The following is a 13,770-nucleotide window of genomic DNA, read 5'->3' as shown; positions in this document are numbered from 1 at the left end:
GCCGAGGGGTACTGACTGAGCCTTTGTACAACAGTCTTTGTGGTATATGTACTAGTGGTCTGGTGGTAGATAGCTATATGCAGGATGCAGGTGTGGAGATTTTGTATGGCGCAGGATACGAATTGTGTGTTAATTACATCGGTATGGTACATGGATATCGGTTTCACGCTGAAATATTCAAGCTTCTGTCCTCAGTGGCAAATCAGTGTAATTGTCGAAGTGTTTTCCCGTATTTGACGATGTGTAGACCACTAATGCAAGGTTTAACTGTCAGTTCAATATGGCGATATGTAAAAAATATTTTTGCTGCTGAAAGTCTCGTCTGCAGGAAAAAATGGGAGACAGTGCTCCCATACTGGCAGTAGCAGTAATTTGGCGTGGTAAATTCAGCAAGAGCCAATCAGAATGCTCGATTCATTCACAAGACATTCTTTGTGCTGGCACATAGGAGCCTATACATAGCGGTGAGAACGTTTACCATTTCAGATGCGTTTGTTGAAAGCAGGACATCACGATTTCCAGGAAGGTTAGCACGGGATGTCTCGTTAGCACCATCAGAAAGAATGCATTCGGTGTTATTCTGAGCTACTTTCTAAACAGCTCCTATTAGGGCAAGAATTTCCATGCAGACAAGCTGAGACATCACTAAAGCTCTTACAACAACAACAACAACAGCGACCAATAACTATTCCTGCGACACTTTACGATTTTCATGGAAGGCCGATATGTGATCAACGGGCTCTGCCGTTAGGAGCATCAGAAAGAATGCATTCGGTGTTATTCTGGACTATTTTCGTTAACAGTTTCTGAAAGCACTGCAAAAGATTTCTATAGCGCATCCAGAGGGAGACTTGGCTCTTATTTACATAGGCCTGTGACGTCAGTATAACACTGACAACCTTTTAGCTGTGCTTGAGATGGTGAGTCGCTCGGCAATTAGGTCTTCGCTGGACTGCAGGTACAAAGGCTATGCATCATCGCTGGAGCAACGTTAAACATGAACGCACAGTCCAACATATCCTTCATGTGGGACTGGGAGTCCCATCAGGTTCACCATGGATAATCCACCGAGTATTACTGTGGGAAGCACTGCAAAATATTTATATAGTGTGTCCAGAGGGGAACTTGACTGTTATTTACATAGACATGAGACATCAATGTAAAACTCGAAGAACTCTAACTGTAGACCTGTAAACAGACATGGCTGCAGGCGGTAGCAGACTGAGAGCAGTGGCTCATGCCTCGTCGTTCATCTCTACGGCAGTGACTCGGATCTGACTGGCCCTGCAAAGCACGTGTGCGGAGTTGGCAGCATCTGCGTCGGGTGGCGGGATGTTTTTTATTAGTTATCTTTTGTGTAAAATATATTCGATAGATTTCCCCCACCAATAGGGTGCTGGGAAATAAAGAAGCTTCCCCACTTGTGAAGGATAGCTTTTTTATTAATATGCATAATTAATTTGCATACATTTGTTGTATCAACGTGGTGTTAGTGGTGCAATAGTTAAGGGGATGGGGTGGGTGGGTTGGTGACATGGAGCAGAACAACAGGTTAAGTGCAGAACACTAAAAGCGTTTTTACATGCAATGAGTGTTTGTGCACTGCATTATTTCGACAGTTTTCGAGTAGTAAGAGTATTTGTATAGTGGTTTACAAGCATTATTTTGACAATTTACGAGTTGTTTTCGTGCCTGTTCATCAGTGTACTGCATTATTTCGCTGATACATGAGTAGTTTGCAGGTCTGTATGCTATGTAGTATGACCTCAAGCATGTCAGAGCGAGTATTTTGTATATATGTAATAAATGAACTAAGTGAAATCCATCCATAAATAAATTGTTCCAAAATAAATAAGGTATATTTCTTCCTGTCTCCATCATCTGGTCACCGACTCATTCCTTTTCCTGCCATTTTTCCCCAGACCGCCATGAGAGGACAGTGTCCTCTTGTGGCAGTACTGGGTACTAGCTCAGTTAGTCTCTGGGCCTAATGGTAAACATACTGGATGGAGCTACTGCCTGTGACAACTAAAATTGTTTAAATAAACACTGCATGCAAAATAAAGAATTATGTCCATCCTATCCAGCACAGGCTGTGTCGTTTTTCCTCCAGTTCCAAGGAAGAGATGGTGGTTGGATGACTTAGGTTATTGGAGGTGGCCCAAGTGACATTTTTTCCACAATTTTCTTAGTTTAGTGGATGTGGCCCAACTGACATTTTTTTCCTACCAAAATTGAACTTCCTGCCATTTTTTGTGGAGGTGGAAGAGAGGGGAGGGGGGAGGCCAGGAGAGGGGTTAGGTTAGTGGAGGTAGCCTAATTGACCTGTTTCCCCACCAAAATTTGAACTTCCTGCCATTACGTCACTGCGACATTGCCACATCTATCGCTGCCATATTGGGCCCACCATCTTTAATAAATTTGGCAACAATGGAGAGTAGTGTGACCCCATCCTTGCCCTGCTACTGACATCATTAAAGGCTTTTTTCGTGGCAGCGGAATCATCTCACAAAATTCCAACTAACTTTCTCCTCCGAATGCGAAAATATTTTGTTGACACCGACCTACATAGAAAGAAACGATCACCATGACAAAATAAGGGAAATCAGAGCTCGTACAGAAAGATATAGGTGTTCGTTCTTTCCGCATGCTGTATGAGATTGTAATAATAGAGAATTGTGAAGGTGGTTTGATGAAACCTCTGCCAGGCACTTAAATGTGATTTGCAGAGTATCCATGTAGATGTGGATGTAGATGTAGAAGTTTAACATGACCCTTAAAACCACTAAAAATTACTGGTTTCCGAAATAATAGATCTTCGGTCTTATTGTCACTTGCAGTAATAAACATAAATTTCAAACAAACATTGAAAAATTATAATGAAGGTGAAGGTGTAGGAGCTGACGATCGATATGAGCTTGAGGGGCAGCAGAAATAGATTTCATGATCTGCAGCAAAGATTGCGAAGCTGAAGGAGACGAGCCTAGTGACACCGACAGCGAAAACTCGCTAGATGACTGCCTCCCTACAGCGTCACTTTTGTATGGTATCAGTTTTTCACCCTGAAATAACCAAAAAATTAAGGGATCAATTATTACACCAAGTTTAAAGCACTTCAACGAAGTTATAGATATATCGATCAAATTTACCTTCACTTCTTAGGAAGACTGTGGATTTTTCTATTGCTACCGCACTTCGTAAAATGGTATCACTCTGCAATACAACTAATGTCTCAGCCGACGACGATAGCGAGAAACTACCGCATAGACCAAGTGGGAGGCAAGTCTTCCACATTGCACGTACGTGCGTACAAGCTAAACAGATCACGCCACACGGCAACAGGTACGTTATTGTCTCTGTAATGCTGCACCGCTTCTTAAGCTATGTGTCTGTTGCTTGTTTTTAACTGCAGGCATTGTTATTAAAATAGGGTTCATGGCTTTTCCAATTTCTGGAATGACCCAATATTTTAAAGAAATTGAAATTTTACAAATAAATGTTAGTGGCTTTTATAGAGGTTTTATTTTAAAACCAAAAATTTTCACACTGCTGCTATGATAAATTGATATGCTGGTTTTTTTACTCGGATTTTAGTAAAAAATGTGAAGTCCTGTTATAACAGAGACGAAACAAATATCGAAAAATACCGATTATTCAGAACTAAAATACCGGTATCGGTTTTAACCGGTCGTTTTTCCCATTCCTACGCGATTCTTGCGCGGCCTCTAAGATCTCACGTCTCCGTGATTGTCAAAACATACTATAGCCCAGACGCCTGTTCCTCACATCGCAAAAAGATGCCGTGTCTGTCTTTTTAAGTTTTCAGTCATTCTTATAGGTATATACCCTCACAATGCGGAATCAAGTTGAGATCCTTTGCCGATAGCACTTATTACCTAGTATGTCCGCCCCGATAGCTGAGTGGTCAGCGTGATGGATTGCCGTCCTACGGGCCCGGGTTCGATTCCCGGCTGGGTAAGAGATTTTCTCCGCTCAGGGACTGGGTGTTGTGTTGTCTTCATCATCATTTCATCCCCATCCGGCTCACAGGTCGCCCAATGTGGTGTCGAATGTAATAAGACCTGCACTAAGGCGGTCGGACCTGCCCCGCAAGGGGCCTCCAGGCCAATGACGCCAAACGCTCATTTCCATTACATAGTGTGAAAACACAGCCATTTGTATTTCAAAAGAACGATAATTTCTGAATCCATGCTGGTTATGTATCACTAGGTAATTTTCTTCGAGGCATTTCACAGTGTTCTAGCCGGCCACTGTGTCTGAGCGGTTCTAGGCGCTTGAGTCCGGAACCGCGCTGCTGCTACGGTCGCAAGTTCGAATCCTGTCTGGGGAATGGATGTGTGAGATGTCCTTAGGTTAGTTAGGTTTAAGTAGTTTTAAGTGTAGGGGACTGATGACCTCAGATGTTAAGTCCCATAGTGCTTGGAGCCATTTGAACAATGTGCTAACGCGGTGTGGCCGACGCAACGTTCCAGTCTTTAGGTACAGATCTTTTGTCGAACAAACAGTTGTTCATGACTGGTAAAGAGCGATCGATTTCATCACCATACTGTGAAAGATACGTAATTGGTATACAGTCTTAGCTGGGAGACTTGCTTATATTAGGTGACTTACGTTCCTTTACCACAACGAGGGTATCTGCTGTATTTCTGTGGAACTACATGGTTAGACAAAAATATGGGAAAACCGCGAGACGTCCATGCTTGAACATAAATGCAGCACCTGTGCCGTGTCTCAGAACCTTCCAACTGGCAGTCGTGGTCAGCATAATTTTCTCCGTAGTTGTGAGTGCATTATGTCGGAGCTACGTGAATTAGAAAATGGGCTACGTCTTGATGTTCGCATGATGGGTCCTTCCGTAAACAAGAGAGCAGAAGTGTTTGGGGTTTCAAGAGGCACCGTAAGTCACAACGCGGATGAAAGTGTATGATCGTGACGACCGGTTATTCAAGAGGATTGTGACCAAAAATAAGAGGACGACAATTTCAAAAGTCACTGTAGGACGAATGTCGCACTCGCGAACCTTGTGATTACCAAAACAATACGAAGGGAGCTCCATAACCACGGTATTTAAAGGGAGAACCGAATTCCAAAATCACTCAGTAGTGATACAAATGTCCGCAACAGGAAAATATGATGATAAAGACATAACACGTGGTCTGTGGAGCAATGGAAGAAAGCAGTTTGGTCGAATGACTCTTACTTCACACTGTTTCCAACTTCTGGCCGAGTTTACATCCCAAAAGTGAAACGTGAAGGGGATTCGGTGATGATTTGAGTAGCTATACAGTGGTTTTCCAACGGCACTCTTCGCAGTCACTTTACAACCAAGCATCACGTGACCATTTTGACTGATCATGTCCATTCCAAGGTAAAATGTTTGATCACTATTGATGATGCTATTTTCCAAGACGACGGGGCTCCTGGTCACACAGCTGGCATAGTCAAGGACTGGTTTTGTGAGCGGGAGGATGAACAGTCGCATCTCCTCCGACCATGACAGTCACAGATCCCAATATCTTGAACCTTCTTAGTCTACTTTGGAGAAAAGGCGACGTGATAGGTATCCACCTCCATCATTATTACCTGATCTTGCCACTATTTTGCAGGAGGAATAGTATATGATTCATTTGAAAACCATACAGAATCTGTATACATTCATTCCGAGACAACTAGAAGTTGTTTTCAATGCCAACAGGTTTCCTAGACCTTAACAGTCATGGAAACGTTTTGCGCTTTTGGTGTTTCCATACTTCTTTGCAACCCCTGTATAAGTGCTTCGAAACAGGAAGCGCAGTGCAATGCGAGCGAACATAAGCTGTAGACGTAGAACAATATTGTACCTCTGACAGAAGGTAATGCCTTCATAGACATGCACCTGTACAATGCACAGAACGGAATGTCGGTTTGGGGAGCAACTTCCCATGCGGCTAGTTTCCACTATCATCTATCTTGCTACTACAAGAATCATCTTCAATAAAACATTTGTGTCATGAACAGTATACCAAAAATCCTGAACAGTGGGGTGTGAGCATGATGCTGAGGGGGAGATGGCGCTACAAGTTTAGTTTTTTATGTTTTTCTAGAATATCTCGAAACCTTTGGCTTTTAGTGAAAATATTTCCCACAACTAAATTAAACTGCCTTAAATATCCTACAAAAAATGACCCCTTCGTTTTTCCTGTAGGACTGACAGTTCCCGCTTTGCAGGGGCTGGATAAATCTCAATTTACTAAAAATAGTGTTTTAATGGTATAAAATTAACGTTTATTGTTAAATGAAGTGGGTGAAGAACATATATTAAACGTGTTTAGGACATATAAGTGCAAGAGCATATTAAGAGAAAAATTGTGTTATTGGGAAGTTACTGGGTGGAGAGGGTGACGGAGACTGTGGAGAGTTGATATGCGAGGGAAGGCAGGTCGTGATTTTGCGGCCATGCAGTTCCTTTATAGGTCTGTGAACCGCAGAGCGAGCATGTGAGTCCCCTCTCTCTCTAGTTACTAAATCACAAAAAACAACTATAGGGTATTTCACAAAGTTATATCAACCCTTCCGCAGTTCGCATTATGAATCACTGGAGACTGGAGATGCAGTGTGCAGACACTTCAGGTGTCGGATGGCGAGGGGGGGGGGGGGGGGGGAGGGGTGGAGCGTTGGTGGGGTGTATTTGAACGAATGTGTTAACACTATATTGAATACAGATATGAATTGCGAAGTGGAATTAGATTACTAACAAAAGAGAAGCTAATGGACAGTTTCTACGTAAATCTATGCACACTGTTCTAGACTGCTTGAGGGAAAATTGATTCTTAGTCATCCTGACGGCAACTATAGTGTCCTTTCAGGAAAGGCAACTTCCCCTTCAACAAGTGCCGTTCACTTTTCAGTTTACAGACAGACTGTCCAGTTCTCTTATGTGAGTAGACAAAAAAACGTCACTGAGCTTATCTTTATACAGTAAGATGTTTTCAGTTTATTAAATAAGTAATTATTTTAGTTGTTAAATGAACATTTATATAAAATACGTTCCTATGAACATTGTCTGAGAAATGTTTAATTTTAACTGTAATTTTGTGAGTGACTTGTGTAGTATTGGTGGGAAAGCGATTGGACTGGTAAATTTGGCATCTTTCTGCTGTCTGTTGTTGACAGCATATTGCAAAGCCATGTACTTGTGTTGTAGTCACTTGCTGGTGAATTAATGGATGACCACAAAGTTGCTACACTTCTCTCACCATTAACTGTGTTACTAGTAGACTATAACAATCTCATCAGTTCACGAATTGATGGCACTTACACTGAGTGGAGTCACTTGCCACATTTCCACAGAATATCTTGCAAGATGGGTATTAGTATGTTTGATGGAATAGGACTGATCATGTTAAAATCTAGAATGGCAGTTGCACTAATGATGGACTCATGTTGAAATATCTGAAGTTCCATAACACCACGGCAACCTGCTCCTGTTACAGAGCCTAATGGTCCCTCCTCAGATGTTGGGGTGATGCATTTTCTACCTCTCATTCTGCGGAAAGTATTCCAGGCACTGATAGTGGAGTCAATGAAATCAACATTGTTGAATACATTTTGCCAACACATTACATTAAAGAAGTTCTTAAATCTGGCAGACAGCTGATAGCACCTGCTGTGCAGCTTTTTAACACAATGGCTCATGTAACAACGGCAAATAAATACTCACTTAGTAAGCTGAAAATAGCTCAACTATGTAAACACTAGTTCAGTGAAGTTATTTTGTTTACATGGGAAAAATAGACAAGAAATGTTGCAATACAACATGACTAAGAATCAATTTCCCCTCTAGCAGTGTGGAACAGTGTGGAGAGATTTACGTAGATTATGCTCTTATGCGTTTATTACGTTAGTGTTATTAATAATTAATATACGTATTCCATACCGTGTTGAAGCATATTGTGGAAAATACACAGACCTGGGCATGTCTGTACATTCAGTCACTAGTGATTCATAAGGCGAGCTGCGGAAGTGTGAAATACCTCAGCTGCTTTTAGTGATGTAGTGAGGTAGACAGAATGGGGAATCGCCTGGTCGCTGTTCAGTTTGCAGACTTAAGGAGGAGGGAACTGCATGAAAACTATCTGGCGACCTCCCTGCCGTCATGCCTCTAACCTCGACCCCTCTCTTTCCACACCGTTACCCACTCAGAACAGAATTTATCCCTTAATACGGTTATCCTACACTTAGATGTGGTACACACATTTAACATTTGTTCTTAATCTGGTTCACTTACCATTAAACATCAATTTTATACCATTAAAACACTATTTTTAATAATCTGCGATATTTCCATCACCTGCATCCTGGGAACTATTACTTCTAGAGAAAAATGAAGAGGACCTTTTCTGTAGGACGTTTGATGCATTTTAATTCAGTAATGGGAAACATTTTCGATAGAAACCGCCGCTTTAGAGATATTCAGGAAAAACATAAAGAAATGATCTTTATAAGATCTGAGAAATCGAATTGTTGAAGCTGTCGATTCAATTAACAGGACCTGTTGATTTGGGTGTGGAATGAAATGGACTGCCGTTTCGATGTTTCTCGAGCAACTCACGGCGATCACGTTGAGTGTATGGTATAGTGTCTGCAAGAACATAAAACTTTGAACCTTCCATTATCCAGCGACATGCGCAATGTGTTTCTGTCTTTCACAGTTTGTCTGCAACAAACAATTGAAATCTGTTCTTTCTTTAAATGGGAACATTTTAGGTTAGGCTTTACCGTGACTGTTACTGACATCGAATGAAACAACAATTTCACCATTACCAGTCACTGTTTATTTATATCCGCAACGCGTTCCGAAGGTTTAAACCTCCATCATTAGGTGGATTTACCTGTGTTAGTATGATATATGAGTGTGTTGTTACGATTTTGGGGTAACTTGTAGCACTGTCTAGTGAAGAAACAGAATCAGTATTTCACAACATGGTTTTGGAGAGGTTTTTGACTAAACTCTAAGCTTATATCTAAAGACGAAAATAGAATACCTCCAGTGGTCACAGACTCGTTTCTCTGACGTAACACACCACATGTGAAGTGTCATATTTTGTTAGCAAAATAATTTGTAAACAAAATTTGACAGTTTACATGTGATGTGTTACGGCAGAGAAAAGAGTCTGTTACCGCTGGAAGTACTCTATTTTGCTTGTTTTATTTTCAACTTTCGATATAAGCTTACATTTTAGTCAAAAATTTCCCCAAAACCATGTTCTGAAACAGTGTTCCTGTTTCTATACTAAACAGTTATTGCAAAATCGTAACACAACACATACACATGTCGTACTAACATATGTAAATTCACCTGATGATGGAGGTTTAAACCTTCGAAACGGTTTATCGTTATAAATAAATTGTGATTGATAATAGTAAACTTATTGTTTATGTTCTTTCTGAATCAATTCCGCGCGCTATACGAGATTGGAATAATAGAGAATTGTGAAGGTGGTTCGATGAACCCTTTGCCAGGCACTTGAATGTGATTTGCAGAGTATCCATGTAGATGTAGACACCAATAGATAGATTCATACCGCATAAGACAACAAGAGACGGGACTGATCCACCATGGTACACAAAACCCGTCAGAACATTGTTGCAGAAGAAACGAATAAAGCATGCCAAATTCAGAAGAACGCAAAATACCTGAGACTGGCTAAGTTTTACGGAAGCTCGAAATTTAGTGCGAACGTCAATGCGAGATGTTTTTAATAGTTTCCACAATGAAATATTGTCTCAAATATGGTAGAAAACCCAAAGAGATTCCGGTCATAAGTAGACTATACCAGTGGCAAAAAACAGTCAATACCGTCACTGCGCGATAGCGATGGAAATGTTACCGATGATGGTGCCACTAAAGCGGAGTTACTAAATACAGTTTTCCGTAATTCCTTTGCCAAAGAAGACGAAGTAAATATTCTAGAATTCGAAACCAGAACAGCTGTTAGCATGAGTGACATAAAAGTAGATATCTTAGGTGTTGCAAAACAACTCAAATCACATAAGAAAGGCAAGTCTTCCGGTCCAGATGGTATACCAATCAGGTTCCTCTCAGAGTATGCAGACACAAAAGCGCCTTTCTTAGCACTTGACGAAAGGTCTGTTCCTAAAGACTGGAAAGTAGCACAGGTCACACCAATATTCAAGAAAGGAAATAGGAGTAACCCATTGAATTACAGACCCATATCACTGACCTCAATTTGCAGTAGGATTTTGGAGAATATACGGTATTCGAGCATTATGAATCGCCTTAAAGAAAATGACTTACTGATACATAACCAACACGAATTCAGAAAATATCGTTCTTGTGCAACACAGATAGCTCTTTATTCCCATGAAATAATGAGTGCTGTCGACAAGGGATCTCAGATCGATTCCATATTCCTAGATTTCCAGAAGATACCGTTCCTCACAAGTGACTACTAATCAAATTGCGTGCATATGGAGTATCGTCTCAGTTGTGTGACTGGATTTGTGATTTTCTCTCACAGAGGTCACAGTTGGTAATGATAGACGATAAATCGTCGAGTAGAACAGAAGTGATATCTGGCGTTCTGCAAGGTAGTGTCATAGGCCCTCTGGTGTTCCTGATTTATATAAATGATCTAGGTGATAATCTGAGCAGCCCCCTTAGATTGTTTGCAGATGACGCTGTAATTTACCGTCTAGTAAAATCATCAGACGATCAATTCCAATTACAAAATGATCTAGAGAGAATTTCTGTGTGGTGCGAAAAGTGGCAATTGGCACTAAACAAAGAAAAGTGCGAGGTCATCTACATGAGTACTAAAAGAAATCCGATAAATTTTGGGTATACGATAAATCGCACAAATCTAAGGGCTGTCAATTCGACTAAATACCTAGGAACTACAATTACGAGCAACTCAAATTGGAAAGACCACATAGGTAATATTGTGGGGAAGGCGAAACAAAGACTGCGCTTTCTTGGTAGAACGCTTATGAGATGCGACAAACCCACTAAAGAGACAGCCTACATTACACTTGTCCGTCCTCTGCTGGAATATTGCTGCACGGTATAAAATCCTTTCCAGGTAGGATTGAAGGAGGACGTCGAAAAAGTGCAAAGAAGGGCAGATAGTTTCGTGTTATGGCGCAATAGGGGTGAGTGTGTCACTGATACGATACGGGAGTTGGGGTGGCAGTCACTGTAACAAAGGCGGTTTTCTTTGCGGTGAGATCTATTTAGGAAATTTCAATCACCAACTTCCTCTCCCGAATGCTTAAATATTTTGTTGATACCCACCTACGTAGGGAGAAATGATCATCATAATAAAATAAGAGAAATCAGATCTCGAACGGAAAGATTTAGGTGTTCCTTTTTCCCACGAGCCATTCGAGAGTGGAATCGTAGAGGAGTAGTATGAAAATGGTTCGATGAACCCTTTGCCAGGCACGTCTACATCTACATCTACATTTATACTCCGCAAGCCACCCAACTGTGTATGGCGGAGGGCACTTTACGTGCCACTGTCATTACCTCCTTTTCCTGTTCCAGTCACGTATGGCTCGCGGGAAGAACGACTGCCGGAAAGCCTCCGTGCGCGCTCGAATCTCTCTAATTTTACATTCGTGATCTCCTCGGGAGGTATAAGTAGGGAGAAGCAATATATTCGATATCTCATCCAGAAACGCACCCTCTCGAAACCTGGACAGCAAGCTACACCGCGATGCAGAGCGCCTCTCTTGCAGAGTCTGCCACTTGAGTTTGCTAAACATCTCCGTAACGCTATCACGGTTACCAAATAACCCTGTGACGAAACGCGCCGCTCTTCTTTGGATCTTCTCTATCTCCTCCGTCAACCCGGTACGGATCCCACACTGATGAGCAATACTCAAGTATAGGTCGAACGAGTGTTTTGTAAGCCACCTCCTTTGTTGATGGACTACATTTTCTAAGGACTCTCCCAATGAATCTCAACCTGGTACCCGCCTTACCAACAATTAATTTTATTTGATCATTCCACTTCAAATCGTTCCGCACGCATACTCCTAGATATTTTACAGAAATAACTGCTACCAGTGTTTGTGCCACTATCATATAATCATACAATAAAGGATCCTTCTTTCTATGTATTCGCAATACATTACATTTGTCAATGTTAAAGGTCAGTTGCCACTCCCTGCACCAAGTGCCTATACGTTGCAGATCTTCCTGCATTTCGCTACAATTTTCTAATGCTGCAACTTCTCTGTATACTACAGCATCATCCGCGAAAAGCCACATGGAACTTCAACACTATCTACTAGGTCATTTATATATATATTGTGAAAAGCAATGGTCCCATAACACTCCCCTGTCGCACGCCAGAGGTTACTTTAACGTCTGTAGACGTCTCTCCATTGAGAACAACATGCTGTGTTCTGTTTGCTAAAAACTCTTCAATCCAGCCACACAGCTGGTCTGATATTCCATAGGCTCTTCCTTTGTTTATCAGGCGACAGTGCGGAACTGTATCGAACGCCTTCCGGAAGTCAAGGAAAATAGCATCTACCTGGGAGCCTGTATCTAATATTTTCTGGGTCTCACGAACAAATAAAACGAGTTGGGTCTCACACGATCGCTGTTTCCGGAATCCATGTTCATTCCTACTTTGTAGATTCTGGGTTTCCAGAAACGACATGATACGCGAGCAAAAAACACGTTCTAAAATTCTACAACATATCGTTGTCAGAGATATAGGTCTATAGTTTTGCGCATCTGCTCGACGACCCTTCTTGAAGACTGGAACTACCTGCGCTCTTTTCCAATCATTTGGAACCTTCCGTTCCTCTAGAGACTTGCGGTACAAGGCTGTTAGAAGGGGGGCAAGTTCTTTCCCGTACTCTGTGTAGAATCGAATTGGTGTCCCGTCAGGTGCAGTGGACTTTCCTCTGTTGAGCGATTCCAGCTACTTCTCTATTCCTTGGACACTTATTTCGATGAGTAAGTGTGAATTGCAGAGTAACAGTGTAGATGTAGATGTAGGTGTAGAATCTGTACGTATAGAAACTCGTTGATGTAAGACGAGTGTGTGCGCAGCTTGGCGTCCGGAGGGTTCATCCCGGTGGCGATGGAGTTCGCAGCGGAGCTGACGTACCCCGAGCCGGAGAGCGTGTCGGCGGCGTTCCTGACGGCGGCGGGTCAGAGCGCGGGCGTGCCCGTCACGCTGCTGCACGGCTGGCTGCTGGAGGCGGCTGGCCACGGCTGGGCGCACGCGGTCCTCTGCGCGCAGCTCGCCGCCGGGCTGCTGCTCACCGCCTGCGTCCGCCCGGACCTGCGCCGCACGCGCGCCTACCAGCGCCGGCCGCCGACCGCGCTCGTTCAATAAATGCTCCCACCCTTCAGCGTACTGTCTCCTCCTTCGCGCTATAAATACCTCTCGTACCCTCGTGGCAGTGGTGCATCTGAATGCAGAGCAGTAATTGGCAACAATATCCTATGTGCTGTGCACTGAGGTGACAAAAATCGTGGGACAGTGATGAGCACATATGTATAGGTGGATGTAGTATCACGTACACGAGGTACAAAAGGGCAGTGCATGGGCGGGGCTTTTGTTCTCAGGTGATTCACGTGAAAAGGTTTCTGACGTGATTATGGCCGCACGACGGTAATTGACAGACTTTGGACGCGGAATGGCACACTACTGGCATTAAAATTGCTACACCAAGAAGAAATGCAGATGATAAACGGATATTCATTGCAAAAATATATTATACTAG

General features: G+C 42.4%; 1 protein-coding gene across 1 annotated transcript in view; it reads left to right on the top strand.

Moving 5' to 3' along the window:
- LOC124556104 (uncharacterized MFS-type transporter C09D4.1-like) overlaps positions 1-13,379 on the top strand; it is a 95,047-nt gene extending 81,668 nt beyond the window's left edge. The window contains exon 7 of the mRNA XM_047130128.1: positions 13,091-13,379. Within this exon, the coding sequence (XP_046986084.1) occupies positions 13,091-13,379 (289 nt within the window). The remainder of the gene's footprint in view (positions 1-13,090) is intronic.
- The last annotated feature ends 391 nt before the right edge of the window (positions 13,380-13,770 follow it).

This window comes from Schistocerca americana, chromosome X (assembly GCF_021461395.2).
Source record: "Schistocerca americana isolate TAMUIC-IGC-003095 chromosome X, iqSchAmer2.1, whole genome shotgun sequence".
NCBI lineage: Eukaryota > Metazoa > Arthropoda > Insecta > Orthoptera > Acrididae > Schistocerca > Schistocerca americana.
This window is presented reverse-complemented; position numbering and strand designations above follow the sequence as displayed.